Consider the following 21,295-nt stretch of genomic DNA (forward strand, 5'->3'; position numbering starts at 1 on the left):
TATAGCTTTTAAAGTATTCGTCATAATGCTCTAAAACAAGTTGTATTTTATCAGGTGTAACCCACATTACATACTACAACTCTTATACTAACGTCACCCTTTATTACATAATAAAAACTGATTTTTATTAATAACTTCAATAGCTTTTAAAGTATTCATCATACCAGCACAACACACACTAACACACCACCACCATGTCAGTGTCACTGCTGTGCTGAGAATGATCCACCACCCAAATAATACCTACTCTGTAGTGGTCCTGGGAGAGTCCTGACCATTGAAGAACAGCATGAAAGAGGGCTAACAAAGCATGCAGAGAAACAGATGGACTACAGTCATGCTACAAAGTGCTTCTATATCATCAGTGGAGCTGATAAAATGGACAGTGTGTGTAGAAACATGGAGGTGGTTTTAATGTTATGGCTGATCGATGTACATATATAAAACACATCTCAAAATTTTCATGATTTGCTTTTATTATGCAACACTTCACTTGAATCTCTTCCAGTGCCATAACAACATTTCTATTGTAGGTTTTACATTCAAGTTAAGGTGAAAAGTTTTAAAAACAGCACTAAAAGACATTAGAACACAGTCGGTGTGGAGACAGCTGGACGTACATACATTTCTAAAAACAAATTGAAGGTCCAGAGAGATGGTGGCATCCTGATAATTGACAAAAAAAAATGGGTTCATACAGTTAAAGAAAAAGTTCACTCCTACAGTAAAATAAAAACATCAACAAGTGTAAAAATGAGTGTGTGAGCGGGTCTCCACACCAAATGATACGTTCAAGGCATCCATGCAAAGCAGGCATCATTTCTCTCATTTTCAAGGAGAAGGGGATTAGGGTGGAGGTGAGTGCAATAAGTAGATTGTGTAGGAAAAATAACCTGAGTGTTGTGTAAGTTTGCTAGAGAGAAAAGGTGTATGTATGATCTTTGTGTGTATTGAGTGAGGGTGTGTGTTATGCTGCAGACTGCTGCTGACTGCTGCTATGAAGAATCCTTGTACCAGACCACCTTTGCAGCATCTGAAACAAATAAATAAATAAAAAGCACAACTCAGTCAAGGCTTAGACACACTACATCTAAGGCCCTACCTAATTCACGGCCGTGAATATCATGCCAAGGACCGCAAAATAAATGTTTGCTACGCAAATTAAAAATGTTAGTGCAAATTAACCAGTAAACGTAAGGCACTTGAATGTGTTTAGTGATCTATGAGGTGATGAGGTGAAATGTGACACTTTTCTTTAAAAATCCATGAAATCTGTGGTCATTTATTTAAACTGAGAGTGACGCTACAGAACTCTACACACGTGCCAGTTACTTTCAGAGAAAGAGCCATTCAAACCGAGCAGAAAAAATAATTTTATTTCATGTCCGATACCAATACTGCAAATTGAGTATCTGCCGATACCGATCCGATAATGTCATTTCTCCTCTCAAACAACTAAGCAGTAATAATACATGTCTCAATGCACCATGGTTAAACTAGCTATCTAAATAATAATGCTCAGACTGTGAAACAAATATTCTAAAGGAATAAATACAGAACCTACATCACACTTATGCAAAACTGCTGTTTTTATTTTCACTTTTACACACAACATTTAGCAGCATTTTTGGCTTGTTTAAAAAAAAGTGTCTACAATTATAAGTTGTGGATGTCAATCAAATGCGACAGACCAATAAAAATTTACGGCGAGTTGAAATTTTCCGTTAAAGATCTGTCGCATTTTTAGATAATTAACCCTCCTATTACCTTTACCATTCAATGTTTAACGTCTTTAAATAAATGATTGAATTTTTTTTTGCTTCATATTTAATGACTTTTCCTAATTTAATGGGGACAACTGGGTAAACATAAAATTAACATGATGATATGTTTTCAATGTCCTGTACACATGTTGTACGCATCGGTGTTCTTTGGGGTCAATTTGACCTCAGGCTGTTTTAGCTGTATAAAACATAAAAAATATCCACATTTTACACACATCTGTTTTGGTTGTTTAGGAAGATATTGAGGTCACTATGACATGCAATTTTATAATCTTCAAAAAACTTTAAGGCCCTAACCTCACATAACCATAACTGTAGTAGTGCGAGAACCACTGATAGTTCACACAACATGGGGGAGGGGAAAACATCATCTTTGCGAGATTTTTGATATTTCCCAATCTGTGGGGACAGGAAAATATGGTTCCCGTAAATAGAGACAGAGGATGATGAGGAGGACCCCGATTATGAATCATTCTCCTCTGATGAGAATGAGACCCTCAGTGTTGACCCTTCTTTTTCAACCACCAGCAAACACACTAGCTTCCAAAAATTAAAAGTTATTATGGTCTGTCTCGCAACTTGAACAACAGGGCATACTTAGTGCTGCTAATGTCATCAAAATGGTTCCAGGCCGTCAGCCATGTCCAAGACATAATATCAGCATTTGAGCTCTTCATAACACCATCAATTGAAAAGGATATACTTGAGATGACAAAGTTAGAGGGGAGGCACATGTATGGGGACAGTTGGAAAGACTTGGATGTGACCCACTTGCAAGCCTACATTGGGTTGCTTATTTTGGCGGGAGTGTACAAGTCAAAAGGCGAAGCAACAGCAAGTCTTTGGGCTGCTGACACTTGAAGGGCAATATTTCCAGCCACCATGTCTCTAAACACATTCCATGTTTTCTCCCGTGTCATACGCTTTCATGACATAGAAACAAGGCAGGGCCAACGAGAGTGTGACAAACTTGCAGCAATATGGGATGTATGGGACAAGTGGGTACAGCAATTACCCTTTCTTTACAATCCAGGCACCCACGTGACTGTGGATGAACGTCTGGTTGCTTTTCGTTGGCGCTGTCCCTTCAGACAATACATGCCGATGATGATGTGTTTTACAAATAAAATCCTTAAAAATTTTTGAAAGTCTGTGTGTCAGGTTGACCCCAAACATAATACATGTTACTATTCTTGATAACAGAAATTGTTTTTCATTCCAAATGTTATAGATAACAAAAATATGTACTTAGAAATTATATAAATCCATTAAAACACCAAAAAGATCTCTACTTCCAATTTTAGGTAAATCAATGAGATTTTATGGTGATCTGCATATTTCTCCATAGTCACACAACAGGTATTCTGGTAAACAGGTATTTTTATTTTTTAAAGGCTATTTAAGTGGTCAACGAAGTATGTGACATAAACTTGGGGAAAATTTTAAATTATAATAATTTTCTGGAGGTTTAAATTGCTGGGGTCAAATTGACCCCAAGGATAAAAGGTGTTAGTAAATTTGAAGGTAATAGGAGGGTTAAAAACCAAAGGGAGCTTATTAAAAAAACCCTGCTGGATTTTGAAGAGGAAAACGGGAAACAGGATACGGTGCAGTTTGTTTTATTTCATAACACTAATGCATTAATCGAGGACATGAGATATCTCCAAGCCAGGACAAGATAGGTTCTTTATCTCAGGTGAGCAATTTATCATTTATAAAGTGATTTTTATTGTGTTTAAACAGTGTTTTTAGATGTGGCAGTAGTAGATGATTTTTATTGTGTTTAAACAGTGTTTTTAGATGTGGCAGTAGTAGATGATTTTTATTGTGTTTAAACAGTGATTTTAGATGTGGCAGTAGTAGATGATTTTTATTGTGTTTAAACAGTGTTTTTAGATGTGGCAGTAGTAGATGATTTTTATTGTGTTTAAACAGTGTTTTTAGATGTGGCAGTAGTAGATGATTTTTATTGTGTTTAAACAGTGTTTTTAGATGTGGCAGTAGTAGATGATTTTTATTGTGTTTAAACAGTGTTTTTAGATGTGGCAGTAGTAGATGATTTTTATTGTGTTTAAACAGTGTTTTTAGATGTGGCAGTAGTAGATGATTTTTATTGTGTTTAAACAGTGTTTTTAGATGTGGCAGTAGTAGATGATTTTTATTGTGTTTAAACAGTGTTTTTAGATGTGGCAGTAGTAGATGATTTTTATTGTGTTTAAACAGTGTTTTTAGATGTGGCAGTAGTAGATGATTTTTATTGTGTTTAAACAGTGTTTTTAGATGTGGCAGTAGTAGATGATTTTTATTGTGTTTAAACAGTGTTTTTAGATGTGGCAGTAGTAGATGATTTTTATTGTGTTTAAACAGTGTTTTTAGATGTGGCAGTAGTAGATGATTTTTATTGTGTTTAAACAGTGATTTTAGATGTGGCAGTAGTAGATGATTTTTATTGTGTTTAAACAGTGTTTTTAGATGTGGCAGTAGTAGATGATTTTTATTGTGTTTAAACAGTGTTTTTAGTTGTGGCAGTAGTAGATTATTTTTTAAAATGCTAAAAGTTTAAATAGATCAGTGTGTTTTAATTTCTGAATGGCTGCTGCAGATAAATTGTAGATCAGTGGCACATGTTAATGATGTCATCAAGCCTGAGTGGCAGTAAACGGCGCTCAGTTAGAACGTATCTTCGTGCGTTATTTGTTTTACACACAAACAATGGCCTTATTTACATGAAGTGTTATTTACATTAAGCAACAGTATCGGATCGGATTATGTTTTTTCCTTTCGATATTCGATCCAGTGATTTGGGCCAATATTGGACCAATACCAAGTATCGGATCGGTGCCAGCCCTACATAGAACTATTGCACTTAAATTTTTTTGAACAAAATTTTAGGACTTGATGTCTTTAATTAATGTATTATTTTTCAAAGCTGATCTATTTGGGCATCTTTAATGTAAAATATAATTACAAGAGGGTCACTTCTCACCTTGTTTGTGTTTCCACAGGACGGCATTCCATTCTAAAACACAGGAAAATAAAGATTAAAGATTAGTAAGTAGCGTGATTATAATGTGGTTATTTAATTTTTTTAAACATTTTACTTTTATGGAAATTAAACTGTATTTAATGTAAATAACAAATAAAAATAATAATATTAATAATATATTATGTAGGCTTTACTAACCCGTCTACATTACTACCCATCTCAAATAGCGTCCCATCCACCACCTAGACTTTTTATATAGGATAAAAGCTGTGTATAGGTGAAGTTCTACTGCTCATATGCACTACACATGCAACCAACCATGAACGAATGTACTTCAGTAACAGTTCTTACTCATGCATGAATAAGTAAATGTGTTCATGTTCGGTAAGCACTTAATCCTGAACAGCATCTCAGCAGATCTGTAAATAGTGTGAGGTGCAATATTTAAAAAGAAAATGTACTGTAAAAAATAGCACATTGCTGGTAACCAATTTTGTTCACTGACATGCACACATAATAATATTAATTTACCTAAATTGGTTGAATTGAATGAATAACAGTAAAAATGTTAATGTGGCTATCTGTGATTAGAGATGGGCATTTGAACTATAAACCAATCATCTTTAATTCTTCTATTTTATTTTTTTATTGTTTTACCACTGCTTTGGCCTGGTTTCCCTGGAATCACTGGACATAATGCAGTAAATTGCGAACTCAACGCTAATCCCCTGCCACCCCCAAAGCCAATAATGTCTGTATATTTGTTCTTTTTATTGTTTGGGTTGTTAACACCATGGTTACACTGAGGTTGTATTCAGAGCAGGATACATTATTCTTTTTGTCAGTGCTTGGTTTTTAACACAATTGTAGCCTAGCAGTTAAGGTACTGTACTAGTAATCAAATTCACCCCTGCCAGGTTGCTGCTGTTGGGCCCTTGAGCAGAGCACTTAACCCTTAATTGCTCAGACAGTATACTGTCACAGTACTGTAAGTCGCTTTGGACAAAGGCGTCTACTAAATGCCAAAAATGAAAATGTAATGTAAATGTTTGTATCTAGGGCATTTAATGAACAGAAGTTTGATAGACAGGGGTGTGTGGCATGTCTCATAAACAGGCGACCAGCTGATATCACAACTGGGGAGACAACCAATGATTTGTTGGTTAATTGGTCTATCAATGTTGTCATTTATATGAATTTGCGCCATGCAGAATAGGTGTGTGTAGAAAATTGAGACACCCTCAGCATACCTGTACTTTTACAACACAATGTGCCATGTTGAATTCTGCACCCCTACCGGCAAACCCTCTTATAGTAGAGCATACTACTACACACATAACTCAAAACATGAATGGTAACATTCAAATTACTTAAATTACACAAAGACACTTTTGCATTAGCACAGAACTGCTGGTCTGACCATAAACAGTATGCACATGACATGCTGAATCTATTTTGGTGTGCACACCCCCCCTTCTCCCAATACAGTTTCCATTTCGCTACTGTAATTTCTCTGCCGGCACCACTTCTGTTCTGGCCAGGGAGAGCCCAAGACTTGCATGCCCACCTTCGGGACACCTGCAAACACTTTTTTTTTTTTTTACTGACTGGTTCCCACAGAAGTGGGATCAACTGCCCGATGCCTAGCCAGGTCTGTAACACTGCTGAAATTAAAACTGAGAGTTTGAACACTGCGCAGTAGTGAGCTAGTATATTAGACTGCTGCATTTCAGTAGTTCATTAGTTCGAGTCTTTGGACTGTGGGAGGAAACCGGAGCACCCAGAAGAAACCCACGCAGACACGGGGACAACATGCAAACTCCACACAGAAAGGACCTGGACCACTTCACCTGGTAATCAAACCCAGGACCTTCTTGCGGTGAGGCAACAGTGCTACCCACTGAGAAACCATGCCACCCAAATAAACACTTAAAAAGGACTGCTGGGCCAACTTTTTTGAATAAATGATCACTCTGGTCATGATACTAAAGTTCTTGTCATTGATTACTAGGATACATACCTCGTGTGTGATACCGCAAGGCTTCCGTTAGATGGCGACAGCTAAGCAGTAACAAAGCAGAATCATCACATTCCTGCTTGACTGCTGAACTTCTAGCGGTCACCTCTCCTGCAACAGGATGATCAATCTCATCTGGACTGCTCTCTGTCTCCTGAGGAACATCTGAAGCTACATTCTCTACTGCTGGACTGTCGGTGATAAAGCTGAGGCCCCACTGATTCTGCAGAAGTGCTCCGATTCCAGGTGGCTCGTCGGCCACGCCCACAGATGCTCCGCCCGCCTTCACCTTGGAGGCGTAGCTCACTGCTGGTTGCAGTTTGGCAGGGCTGTCCTTTACTGGGAAAGCCGGCGGGGGTCTAAGTGACGACAGCGTTTCTCCCATCCACCGCTCCTTTTGCGCCCGAGTGGATCTGTGAGGTTTGTCTGCATAACGTGCACCCTGGTTGCCTCCGTCTCGTCGAAAGACTCTGCTTCTGTTGTGCCCCCTTTGCTCCCTTTCCAAAGGTTGTGTGTGACCAGTCCTGTGTGGGGATACTTCGTGATGGCTGTGGGAGGTCTGATGGGAAGAAAGGTTCACTTTAGCGGTGCAGCCACCACCCCCTCCACCACAGCTGCCAGAGCCTGGGGAGAATCGGCGGTTACGGATGTGTGGCTCCGCCTGAGGTGGCGAGACGATGACAGCAGGGTCGCATAACGCATCTGACTCACAAACTGCGTTATTTGCCTCCCAGGTACCTGAAAATGTAATGATACAACGGAGCATTAAGCAAAGCGGTAAATCAACCATTGTGAAGCAGTACACTTTAATTCTGTATAGAATTGATTTAAGGCTTTCCTCTGTGTAATATAGTTTCATATCTTAATGCTGTGGTGAACTGTGTTAAGTGACAGCTGGATCATGAAGTACTCCAGAGCCCACAAGGCTATATTTATCACAGTAGCACAATTGTTTCTCATTTCTTTGGATTCCCAGAATTTGTCTACAGCATTACATGGCAAGATAACTAAATTATTAACAATCTTGCACTGACAATGCAAGTTCTTTTAAAACCGATAGACAATTTTCTCATGAAGTTTGGCACACAAGTGTTAAGCCATGACCCATCTTTGCTTGCACAGAGACTTTGTCCCCTCTGGCACCCAATCAAAGTTCGTGCAGGTGCCCAGCCTGCCGAATGGCAGAGCCAAGTTTCGAACCAACGAGTTTGAAATGTCAGCTCTGGTGCGCTAGCATGTTTTACTGCTGCACCACCTGAGCACCTTTATAAAAATTTTTAAGAAAGAAGAAGAAGAAGAGGAAGAAGATATACTTTATTTGTCATATATACATATACGGTTGTAGAGTACAATTAAATTCTTTCTTCGCATATCCCAGCTTGTTTGGAAGCTGGGGTCAGAGTGCAGGGTCAGCTATTGTACGGCGCCCCTGGAGCAGACTGGGTTAAGGGCCTTGCTCAAGGACCCAACAATGGCTGCATAGCTGAGCCTGGATTTGAACCGCCAATCTTCCGGTTGATAGACCAGAGCTCTACACACTAGGCTACCACTGTCCCTGAAGGATTGTTTTCATTTTGGCTTGGTTAATGATTTTTGTCAAACTCTTTGGTATTGCTTAAGCTCGTCAGTCCTGTGAGTATTTAGTTAGTACAGTCAGTCATCATGTGTTTAATAGAAACAGGTATTCTGCAGGTATCACAGAGTGAGGGATATTCCTAAACTGAAAATGTAGTAAATTTTCTCTTAGATTTGGTATCTGATCAAACCACAACATTACAGACCTAAATTTTAAAACAGAGATAAATTAACACTTGGGAGCAACTCTGCGTTTACTCAGCGATCAAAACTCAGCTCTCAATTGCTACGTGTGAACTGCTCAACAACTCGATCCGAGCGGCTCGCCGAGTGCTCAGCGACTGAAATATATCTAGCATGTCAATGAGTGCTATGTCACAAAGCCAATGAGAACACAAGACATGGTGTGAGGAGAAACGCAGAGGAGAAGTTGTAAGAAGTTGGGGCAGGGGCATAATATAGTTCATATCAGAATACATCGGCGCACACATACAAGTTTTACAGTATTTCTGACCTTATCATTCTCTACAAAACATAACACCAACGTTGCATTGCAAAAATATTTATTAACCTCCAACTCACTATAGAACAATCTAAGCCAAATCCACTTAGATTCATTTTTTTTTTCCTACTTGCTTTTACGCTGCCCATCAGTGCACAAACTTTGATCGCTCGCTACTTGTTGGCATGCATTTTGGACATGGTATCATAAAACCCCTTGGTTAATTGGAGATATTTAAGTCCTCCTACATATGAGTAAGTGTGTGTTAGCCCTGTGATGGACTGATTATTTATTTATTGGGACGTCATGTTTCACACATTTTGGTCACATTCATGACAGAAACGGTAGTTACTGGTTACACAAGGTTCATCAGTTCACAAGTTTAATGTCAAACACAGTCATGGACAATTTTGCATCTCAAATTAACCTCACTTGCATGTCTTTGGACTGTGGGAGAAAACCGGAGCCCCCAGAGGAAACCCACGCAGACACGGGGAGAACATGCAAACTCCACACAGAATGGACCCGGACTGCCCCACCTAAGGATCGAACCCAGGATCGAACAGTTCTTGCTGTGAGGTGACAGTGCTACCCACTTCTCGCGTTTGTTTTTGTGACAAAACGTAGTTCGAGAGACCAGAGAAGCTCGCCTGCGATTCCAGTTGGTGATAGATGGTGTAGTGTGAAACCCCCTATCGCTGATCAGTCGTGTAGTGTGAAAACCACACCGACTTGAAAGACTCCCGATTACAAGAGATCCAGCTGTGTAGTGTGAACTGTACAGCGACCGGACGACTTGAAGTCGTGTAGTGTGAACTTGGCATTAGGTATCGAATTAAACCACCACACCAGTGTTGAGATCTAATTTCACACTTTTCTTTTGACTTCCTCCACTACATTTTCTGATAAAACCACAACATTACAGACCTGAATTTTAAAACAGTCAAATTAAACACTTTTACACTGTTTACATACATGTTAAATATAAGCTCTTAAAACCCATATCAGCCAAAAACTAATTGAAATAGTGTTGAGAGCTAATATCACACTTGATACAGATACAGTGACATTCTTATTATTAAAGGAAAATTGACTGGTATTATTTTTACAGCTCTGGTATTACACAACCATTTTTAATACAACAAAACGGCCAAATATGACTGTTCCCAAGTAATACTTCCTCTTGAGAAGATTCTTCAGTGTTTACTTAATATATTAAAGTAATATTACAGAGGGTTTGTTACTTTTACTTATATATGAATTTTGAACACAGTATACAACACTGCTCAATAGTGACATGTTTGATTAGGGCGCGTGATGGTCAGCGCGCATGCGCGCTGCTTAGCTAGTAATTTCTAAACAGCATTAAATGTAGTCACATTTACTAAAGACAGGTAACTAAAATTCGGTCATTTTATGCCTAATAAAGGATGTATATTTTCGAAGTAACATTTAGAATTTGGTAACGTCGAATTAAGTTGTCAGTATGTACATATTTACCCCGGCTAACTAACTAGCTGCATTAGCAAGCAAAGTTTAAGAGAAACGCAGAGCAGAAGCTAGTCAACCATGCTAACATCACACATTCAGCAAATTAGCTGAATAATTAGCGGTCAATGTGAGTAAAAATATAATGTGGAATTAATTCTGAAACAATTTTACTATGATATTAAAAAGTTAGCCGAGTAAATGTATACTGACTTGTGATGTAACTGTAGCGTTGGGTCATAAAATCAAAAACGGCGGGGTAACGTTTACTATATTAGGCTGAAAGATGAAGAAAACTACCAAAGATAATCAGGTAAATGAATGCGTTTGTACATTTCATTCTGATCAGATGTTAAATGGTACAACAATCACACGCTTTCGTAATAAAGTTTCGCAAGACCAACCGTGATGTTGACTTGATCACGTTAAACTTTCCTATTATTTAATAGCTATGTGTTTACAAACCGACCTACAAAACCTTATGAAACGCACTTACCAAATAAAAGGATGATCTTACCTGTTTTAATGTGCATATCGATTGGTTAAACTTCCGATTAGATGAGCTGAAATAAAAGCTGGTTATTAGCAACGTGTTAGTAAAGTGGTGTGGTAGCGGCAGACTGACCGGGTGGAAGCACTTTATCTCAAGTTCCGCATTTGGAGGCGCGAAGAGGGGCGGGAAATGCTACATTCAGAAGCTCCTCTCAGTTAGCATGTTTAGAAGTTTTTTAAATCAGGGCTTGGATAGAATCAACTTGAGCCCATATTTACTTTTCAGATTTGTAAAATACCGTATTACAAAAGTATTCAATTAGTATGTGCAGCCTTTGTGTGATTTTACTGGCACTTTGGTACTTACTAGCTAAATAAGTTAAAAAAGTTACTTAAGGCAAATTATTAAGTTATTTTGAACTGTTTATTCTACATAAAGCTTTAGAATTAAAAACACTCTGTGAAGGTTACAGCAATGTTGCCTGACAGTAAGAAGGTCCTGGGTTCATGTCCCTGGTAAAGCGGCTTGGGTCCTTTTCTGTGTGGAGTTTGCATGTTCTCCCCATGGCTGTGTGGGTTTACTCCAAGTGCTCTGGTTTCCTCACACACTCCAAAGAGTGTAGTGCAGTCAGGTTAATTGGAGATATTTAATTAAGTCCTCCTACGTATGAGTAAGTGTGTGGTAGCCCTGTGATGGACTGATACTTTATTTATTTATTAGGATTTTAACGTCATGTTTTACACTTTGGTTACATTCATGACAGGAACGGTAGTTACTCATCACACAAGATTCATCAGTTCACAAGTTTAATGTCAAACACAGTCATGGACAATTTTGCATCTCAAATTAACCTCACTTGCATGTCTTTGGACTGTGGGAGAAAACCGGAGCTCCCAGAGGAAACCCACGCAGACACGGGGAGAACATGCAAACTCCACACAGAATGGACCCGGACCGCCCCACCTGGGGATCGAACCCAGGACCTTCTTGCGCCGCCCTCGATGGACTGATAATTTGTCTGGGGTGTTTTGATGTCTTTTGCCCAGTGAATTGGACCCACCACGACCCCGAATAGGATAAAATTACAAACAATGAATGAATGAACATGCTATACAGCAACCACTTGTAAGAATTATTGGCAGCCCTGCATTAGGTACCTATAGTGCAATTTCTCTTTGCCAGCTTAACAGCAATAAGTCTTTTCCAACAGCTTAAAAATTCTAAAACCGCTTGTCAATGCAGAATGTAAAAAGCTCTGGATGACTACTTAAGAGTTCCCAAAGACTCTGGTAAATATTGAAAAGTAAAATATAAATAGCAACATGCTTCAGTTACATTTTGTTTAAGCTTTAGAATTACTAGGGGTGCTAATAATGGTAAAGTATTGGGTACATTTGAAATATTAAATCCTTAAGATAAGAATAGTTTAAGATCAACCATCAATACATTTGTATTATGATGGACATGGTCAAATGGGTCTTTGGAAAATCATTGTCACTTAGCACAGTCTTATGCTGCATCAAGAAATGCAACCTGAAACTTTATTTCGCAAAAAGGATTATATAATATTTATTCCTCTTTATATATTAATTTTGTGCAGAAATGTTGGCCAGTCCTCTGAACTCATTTGAGATGGGTCGAAAGACAGTGGGAATGTGTTCTGTGGTCAGAAAAGGCCATGTTTCAGCTTGTTTTTGGGTCCAAAGTCCAAAGAAATAAAAAAAACATCCAGACCAACAAAAACTACAAAAAACAGCATCTGTGATAACATTGAGGTGTATCAATGCCCACAGTGTCTGCATATATGTGAAGGTACCATTGATGCTAAGGCGTATATTGATATTTGACATATGTTGTCAGCAAGATGATGTTTTTTCCCCCAAAAAGGGTCTATTTCAGCAGGACGAGGCTTGGCCTCATTCTGCAGGAGTTACAACAACGTGGCTTTGTCGACATTAGAGTGTGTGTGCTTAACCACCCTTCCTGCAGTCCAGATATCACTCAGATACCATCTCCTATTTAAAATGTATGGCACATCATGAAGAGGAGAATCAGTCAATGCCGACCACGGACTGTTGAGCAGCTCAAGTCCTGTATACAGCATAAATGGCCAATAATTCCACTGTAAAACTTCAACAACCACTTCAACATTTAATTCCCAAACAATCAAAAAGTATAATTAAAAGAAAAGGTGATGTAACCCAGTGGTATACATGTCTATGCAACTCTGTTTGAGTGTGTTGCAGACATCAATTTGTTTATATTTAACAAATAGAATTAAGTTTGTCATTGAAAAACAAGGTCATATTCATATTTAAAGAATACTAATGTTTTGGAATTTGGTGTAATAACCTTGAATTTCGATCATGGCTTTCATAAGTCCTGACACGTTTTTTACCAGTCTTTCACATTGCTGTTGGGTGACAGTATGCCACTTTAGGTACAAAAATTCAAGCAAGCGCAGCCTTGTTTGATAGCTTTATCCATCCCTGAGATTTTCTTGATCTGGTTGTCTTCCATCCACACCTGGATTGACATGGCTTTCTGGCATAGAAGAACCAATCCTCAGAATTGGGGAAATTGTTAGAGCAGAAGGAAGAAATTTTCTTTAAGGATAATCTTGAATCACTTGGTGTGATTCATTCGTCCTTCATAAAGACAAATCTTAATGATTACAGCCTTGCTGAAGCACTCCCAGATCAGCTCTGATCCTCCACCAAATTTCACAGTGGATGCAAGACACTGTGGCTTCTAGGCCTCCCCAGGTATCATTTTGACTCAGTGAAGTCAATACCTGTCATTGTCTTAATAAAATAATAATTTACCTCCTGGAAAGAAGTTGCCTTAATGCAGCGTTTTTCAAACTTTTTTTCTGGTGACCCACATTTTGTTCATGGTGTTTTCACGTGACCCAGGCAACATAAAAATATATATATTTCTATAAATGTTTACTAAAACTCAAAACAAAATTCACTTATTTAATGAGAAGGATGGGCCTGTTTGCTATGTATGATCTGGTCCCATTGTGGTTCACAAGAAGAGAGGGCAACACGCATATCAGCACTAGCTTTCAGTCGGTTTCTCAGCTTTGTCTGCATCCGAGTTAGAACGGAGAATCCCACTTCGCACAAATACGTTGTTGTGAAAGGCAGTAGTAATAAAACACTTGTTCTGCTCAGCAGTGGGTAGTCACCTGAGAGGCCAATCAAGAATTTTGATAATTTTTAATTTTTGTAGAGTGTTTTCAGTGTACTGTCACAGGTCAACTGAAGCATTTCTGACTCCTCCAGGGGGGTTAGATTTAATGATGCTATTGATTCTGGGGTTTCAAATTCGAAAGGATTTTTCACCCACCGCTTATTGTACAGATCATCAAACTTCCCAGGTGGAAAGTAGTGCATGAAATTCTGTGCCAGTCCTTCCAGATGTGCTTTAATAAGGTGTGTCAGGTCAGCAACCACTTTCTTTGAAACACACGTTTCCTCGATGTGCTTGTTCATTTTGGAAAACATGTAGAAAGACTGGGTTTTGATTCGAAGTTGTTTACTTGAAAAGAACCTTTCAATGCTACTGGCAGTTGGCCTATTCAGCTCCGATATACAGTATATATATATATATATATATATATATATATATATATACAGTACAGGCCAAAAGTTTGGACACACCTTCTCATTCCTGTGGTTTCTCTTAATGTTTTTAAATTTTCTACATTGTAGATTAATACTAAAGACATCCAAACTATGAAGGAACACATATGGAATTATGTAGTAAACAAAAAAGTGTTAAACAAACCAGAATATGTTTTATATTTTAGATTCTTCAAAGTAGCCATCTTTTGCTTTAATGACAGATTTGCACACTCTTTGAAATTTTCTCAACCAGCTTTATTAGGTTTCCACCTGGAATGGTTTTCAATGAATGTTTGTGCCTTGTCTAGAGTGAATTTTTGGAATTTGTTGCTTTTTTAATGTGTTTGAGACCATCAGTTGGGTTGTGTAGAGGTAGAGTTAGTAAAATATAAAACATATTCTGGTTTGTTTAACACTTTTTGGTTCACTACATAATTCTTCATAGTTTGGATGTCTTCAGTATTAATCTACAATGTAGAAAATAAAAATAATCAAGAAAAAACATTGAAGAGAAGGTGTGTCCAAACTTTTGGCTGGTGTGTCCAAACTTTTGGCCTAAACTGTATATATACAGTGTATCACAAAAGTGAGTACACCCCTCACATTTCTGCAAATATTTCATTATATCTTTTCATGGGACAACACTATAGACATGAAACTTGGATATAACTTAGAGTAGTCAGTGTACAGCTTGTATAGCAGTGTAGATTTACTGTCTTCTGAAAATAACTCAACACACAGCCATTAATGTCTAAATGGCTGGCAACATAAGTGAGTACACCCCACAGTAAACATGTCCAAATTGTGCCCAAATGTGTCGTTGTCCCTCCCTGGTGTCATGTGTCAAGGTCCCAGGTGTAAATGGGGAGCAGGGCTGTTAAATTTGGTGTACAATTCTCTCATACTGGCCACTGGATATTCAACATGGCACCTCATGGCAAAGAACTCTCTGAGGATGTGAGAAATAGAATTGTTGCTCTCCACAAAGATGGCCTGGGCTATAAGAAGATTGCTAACACCCTGAAACTGAGCTACAGCATGGTGGCCAAGGTCATACAGCGGTTTTCCAGGACAGGTTCCACTCGGAACAGGCTTCGCCAGGGTCGACCAAAGAAGTTGAGTCCACGTGTTCGCCGTCATATCCAGAGGTTGGCTTTAAAAAATAGACACATGAGTGCTGCCAGCATTGCTGCAGAGGTTGAAGACGTGGGAGGTCAGCCTGTCAGTGCTCAGACCATACGCCGCACACTGCATCAACTCGGTCTGCATGGTCGTCATCCCAGAAGGAAGCTGACGCACAAGAAAGCCCGCAAACAGTTTGCTGAAGACAAGCAGTCCAAGAACATGGATTACTGGAATGCCCTGTGGTCTGACGAGACCAAGATAAACTTGTTTGGCTCAGATGGTGTCCAGCATGTGTGGCGGCGCCCTGGTGAGAAGTACCAAGACAACTGTATCTTGCCTACAGTCAAGCATGGTGGTGGTAGCATCATGGTCTTGGGCTGCATGAGTGTTGCTGGCACTGGGGAACTGCAGTTCATTGAGGGAAACATGAATTCCAACATGTACTGTGACATTCTGAAACAGAGCATGATCCCCTCCCTTCGAAAACTGGGCCTCATGGCAGTTTTCCAACAGGATAACGACCCCAAACACAACCTCCAAGATGACAACTGCCTTGCTGAGGAAGCTGAAGGTAAAGGTGATGGACTAAACCCAATTGAGCACCTGTGGCGCATCCTCAAGTGGAAGGTGGAGGAGTTCAAGGTGTCTAACATCCACCAGCTCCGTGATGTCATCATGGAGGAGTGGAAGAGGATTCCAGTAGCAACCTGTGCAGCTCTGGTGAATTCCATGCCCAGGAGGGTTAAGGCAGTGCTGGATAATAATGGTGGTCACACAAAATATTGACACTTTGGGCACAATTTGGACATGTTCACTGTGGGGTGTACTCACTTATGTTGCCAGCTATTTAGACATTAATGGCTGTGTGTTGAGTTATTTTCAGAAGACAGTAAATCTACACTGCTATACAAGTTGTACACTGACTACTCTAAGTTATATCCAAGTTTTATTTCTATAGTGTTGTCCCATGAAAAGATATAATAAAATATCTGCAGAAATGTGAGGGGTGTACTCACTTTTGTGATACACTGTATATATATATATGTATATATATATACTGTATATCGGAGCTGAATAGGCCAACTATATATATATATATATATTGTTTATGTGAACCTGTTAAAAATCCTTTAAAATATATTTTAATTATTTATTTAATTATTTATTTATTTTCGGGCAACCCATCCAAGGGTCGCGACCCAGAGTTTGAAAAACCCTGCCTTAATGGAAGTAGCAGACTTTTCCTCTTGAAGTATACATACAGCAGAGGGCAGTAGATGGTGTTTTCTTTTGTAATGTACTGTCCTGCAGAAGAAGGTTTGATTTGGAACATGACAGCATTGTGCTAAGTGTATAAATGGTTTATTAGTGTTTGAAGAGTGCGTAATTCTTTAATTTTATGATGGTGGTGTGAGTGCAGCAGCAATGAAAGAGGAGTGTGAGGACGGTACTATAGTGCAGTGTGTGGTTAAAAAGGAGGAATATGAAACCAGCATCGATAACACAAACAAGGGTGAGTTTCAGACGAGCTTCATTAGTCTTCAGTCCAGCTGTTATTCCAAGCCTAAACTGCACTGAAAGCTCATCCCTTTGTACAGTTTGCGACAGTATAGTCCCAACTATGGAGACTCATGTTTCAAATATAGAGTGTGAAATAATCACCTCGGTACTCGGACTAAACTTAACCTTCAGTACCTAACAGTACCTATTATTTACCAGCTTGACTGTGGGTTGTTGTACTATACTAATTAAATCTAAGACTGATAAAGCCTAGTCAGTCTGCATTAAGATGAAGTGGTTATGAAGGGTGAAGGAATGATGTGATGGCAGTAGTAACAGCTTCATTTTAAATGCACTTCAAAAACTGGCTGATTTTAAGTTTGTTAATATTGTTATAGGGTTGATTTTTACATTTAGTGATTTGAATTAACAAAATGTGTAATCAACCCTTAAAAATACACACACTGCTTGGTCAAATGTATGACTGCGTATTAGGGCCACTTTAAAGAAAAATATATTTTTAAGTTTTGATTTTGAGGATAAAGTCATATAAATTTCGATTTCGAGATTAAAGTCAAAATATTATGAGATTAAAGGTAAAATAATTACGAGATTAAAGTCAAAATATTACGAGATTAAAGTCAAAAATAATTACGAGATTAAAGTTAAAATAATTACGAGATTAACATCGAAATAATTACAAGATTAAATTTTAAATAATTACGAGATAAGTCAAAATAATTACGAGATTAAATTTAAAATAATTACGAGATTAAATTTAAAATAATTACGAGATTAAAGTCAAAATAATTACGAGATTGAAGTTAAAATAATTATGAGATTAACGTCGAAATAATTACAAGATTAAATGTAAAATAATTACGAGATTAAAGTCAAAATAATTACGAGATTAAAGTTAAAATAATTACGAGATTAAAGTCGAAATAAATACGAGATTAAAGTTAAAATATTTACGAGATTAAAGTCAAAATAATTATGAGATTAAAGACGAAATATTATGGCCATAGCATTAGATTTGTACTTTCATATCAGTTTCACAAATAAGGAAATCCCCAATCTCCTGCACATCAGCACCAGTTTGTTATTAGTGGAAGGACAATGAAATGGCTTTGCAATAAACTGGGTTTATTTAGAAGAACGTGCGACACCGGGTCTGCGTCGTCAGCAGTACTTCAGTCGAGCCTTATGGACTTGTACGATAAACTAAAGCCGTATGGCATCGCTATAAATGGTTGCATTGTTATGTTTAGTCATCATGTCATGTGGATGGAGATGCACAATACAAACAGCCACCCAAAAATAATCGCAGGTTATTGGATAACCACAGTAACACGCAGTGGAGGCTGCCCTCGGCGTTTGCATGCCGATCCAGGTACTGAGATCCGTGCTTCTCTGAACTGACAAGCCTATGACGGCTGCACATTCTTTGGCCATAATATTTCGACTTTATTCTCATAATATTTCGACTTTATTCTCATAATATTTCGATTTTAATCTCGAAATAATTTCGACTTTGTTTTCATAATATTTCGACTTTATTCTCATAATATTTCGATTTTAATCTCGAAATAATTTTGACTTTGTTTTCATAATATTTCGACTTTATTCTCATAATATTTCGACTTTAATCACGAAATAATTTCGACTTTATTCTCATAATATTTCGACTTTAATCTCGAAATAATTTCGACTTTTCTCATAATATTTCGACTTTAATCTTGAAATAATTTCGACTTTTCTCATAATATTTCGACTTTATTCTCATAATATTTCGACTTTAATCTCGAAATAATTTCGACTTTGTTTTCATAATATTTCGACTTTATTCTCATAATATTTCGATTTTAATCTCGAAATAATTTTGACTTTGTTTTCATAATATTTCGACTTTATTCTCATAATATTTCGACTTTAATCACGAAATAATTTCGACTTTATTCTCATAATATTTCGACTTTAATCTCGAAATAATTTCGACTTTTCTCATAATATTTCGACTTTAATCTTGAAATAATTTCGACTTTTCTCATAATATTTCGACTTTATTCTCATAATATTTCGACTTTAATCTCGAAATAATTTCGACTTTATTCTCATAATATTTTGACTTTAATCTCGAAATCGAAACTTATACGACTTTATTCTTGAAATCAAAATATTTTTTACAGTTGCCCTAATATGCCGTCATACAAATGTATGTGAACACCCAAAAATATTATTTTCAGGTATATCAGCCACACCCACACCCAGGTGTAATAAATCAATGATATGAAATAAGTCTTTGCTTCTAATTTTGTGCCAACAGTTTGGGAAAGACCTTTTTCTGATACAGATTGATCATCTCCCTGTACAGAAATCCAGTGGGTTGCACAAAGCCCTGACCTCAATCCCATTTAATACTTATGGAATAAATTGGAACATAGACTGCAATTTTGACTAAATGGACACAAAATGTAAAGCAAAAAATAATTTTATATAATTGTTTTTTTTATTATTATATTTTTGTTGCATTTTTTTTCCCTTTTTTCGTCCGACTTTTAGCGCATCTAATTACCCCAATTGCATTATGCTTCCTCTCTACTGATGCCGATCCCCGCCCTGATTGAGGAGAGCAAGACTGACACGTGTGCAGTAGCTGACTGCATCTTTTTACCTGCACGAGGCGAGTACATATGCGGATCAGCTTCGTGTACGGAGAGCCACACCATGATGAACGCATTATTCCTCAACTCTGTGCAGGCGCCATCAATCAGCCAGCAGAGGTCGTATTTGCATCAGTTATGAGGCATTACCTGTCCAGCTCCCACCCTGTATGAACAACAGGCCAATTGTTGCTCATGTAGGCACCCAGCTGGAAGGCAGACAAGTTCGAAATGTCAGCTCTGGTGTGCTAGCGTGTTTTACCGCTGTGCCACCTGAGCGCCCTTGTATCATTGATTTAATACACCTTTTAGAAATGGGTGTGGCCTTCTAGTGCACAATAGTGCCTGATCTCACAAATGCAATTTTGACTAAATGGGCACATATTTTTACAGGCACACTCCAAATTTTGGAGGTCAAAGAGTGGAAGTCATTATAGCTTCAAAGTGGCTGGCCAGCTCCATGTTCATGCCCATGGTTTTGGAATCGGATGTCCAACAAGCTTATGGTCAGAGCGCTGCTTTGTCCTGACCATATAATTATAAATAACTAAGATTAATAAATAAATAAAAATCACTTTTACTGTATTTGTCATCTTCTTTTAGTCTTATTAATGGAGTAGCATATAAAAGAAATTATACCAGGCATTTGTGTCTTCATTAAAAGTAGGAAAATAAACGATATATTAGTAATTATATTTACTAATTAATGTTTATTAATTAATTATTTATTAATTTATGAGAAATTAGAGAATCAGTCCTGGATCCTTAGCTGAACCATGACCTGCTATTTTGCAACCTTTTGATTAAAACATTTAAATATTCTCAATATGCAGGCTTTAAATTATACATTTGAATGTCTTTATTTATCATATATACATATACAGGTGTACAGTACAATGACTTTCTTTCGCATTTCCCAGCTTGTTAGGAAGCTGGGGTCAGAGTGCAGGGTCAGCCATCGTACGGTGCCCCCGGATGCGAGAGTATTAAGGGCCTTGCTCAAGGGCCCAACAGTGGCTGCATGATCGAGCTGGGATTTAAACTCTCAACCTTTCAATTGATAGCCCAAAGCTCTACCCACTAGGCTTTCACTGTCCCGTTTGTTTACATTTACAAAATACTTTTAAGTTAATCAGCCAGAACATAATTTTGTTCTTATATACACCAAACAACCATGACATTAAAACCACCTCCTTGTTTCTACTCTCACTGTCCATTTTATCAGCTCCACTGACCATATAGAAGCACTTTGTAGTTCTACAATTACTGACTGTAGTCCATCTGTTTCTCTGCATACTTTATCCTGCTTTCACCCTGCTCCTTAATGATCAGGACCACCACAGAGTAGGTATTATTTGGGTGGTGGATCATTCTTAGCACTGCAGTGACACTGACGTGGTGGTGGTGTGTTAGTGTGTGTTGTGCTGGTATAAGTGGATAAGGCACAGCAATGCTGATGGAGTTTTGAAACACATCACTGTCACTGCTGGACTGAGAATAGTCCACCAACCAAAAAAAATCCATCCAACA

At 38.0% G+C, this 21,295-nt stretch overlaps 1 protein-coding gene and 1 long non-coding RNA gene across 2 annotated transcripts; one reads left to right on the forward strand and one right to left on the reverse strand.

Annotated features, from left to right (window-relative positions):
- Positions 1-452: 452 nt before the first annotated feature.
- Positions 453-10,968, reverse strand: si:ch211-214j24.10 (uncharacterized protein LOC558894 homolog). Its single transcript, XM_063004938.1, has 4 exons — positions 10,870-10,968; positions 6,791-7,525; positions 4,771-4,803; positions 453-1,033 (listed from the first exon to the last, which is right to left on the reverse strand). Exons 1-4 carry the CDS (start codon positions 10,883-10,885, stop codon positions 996-998), a joined length of 822 nt encoding a protein of 273 aa, XP_062861008.1. The 5' UTR covers positions 10,886-10,968; the 3' UTR covers positions 453-995.
- Positions 10,490-20,339, forward strand: LOC134313788 (uncharacterized). The gene is made up of 3 exons (XR_010012347.1): positions 10,490-10,665; positions 17,023-17,115; positions 19,665-20,339. It is a non-coding gene; the product is annotated as an uncharacterized LOC134313788 (long non-coding RNA).
- Positions 20,340-21,295: the final 956 nt, after the last annotated feature.

The sequence above is a fragment of the Trichomycterus rosablanca genome, chromosome 1 (genome assembly GCF_030014385.1).
Source record: "Trichomycterus rosablanca isolate fTriRos1 chromosome 1, fTriRos1.hap1, whole genome shotgun sequence".
In the NCBI taxonomy this organism is placed as follows: Eukaryota; Metazoa; Chordata; class Actinopteri; order Siluriformes; family Trichomycteridae; genus Trichomycterus; species Trichomycterus rosablanca.

Excerpts from the sequence above, each read along its gene's own strand:
- si:ch211-214j24.10 (XM_063004938.1), bottom strand. Across the intron at positions 4,804-6,790 it reads CTTGCGGTATCACACACGAG|AATGGAATGCCGTCCTGTGG; the intron begins GTATGTATCCTA and ends CCTGTGTTTTAG. Across the intron at positions 1,034-4,770 it reads CCTGTGGAAACACAAACAAG|ATGCTGCAAAGGTGGTCTGG; the intron begins GTGAGAAGTGAC and ends TATTTGTTTCAG.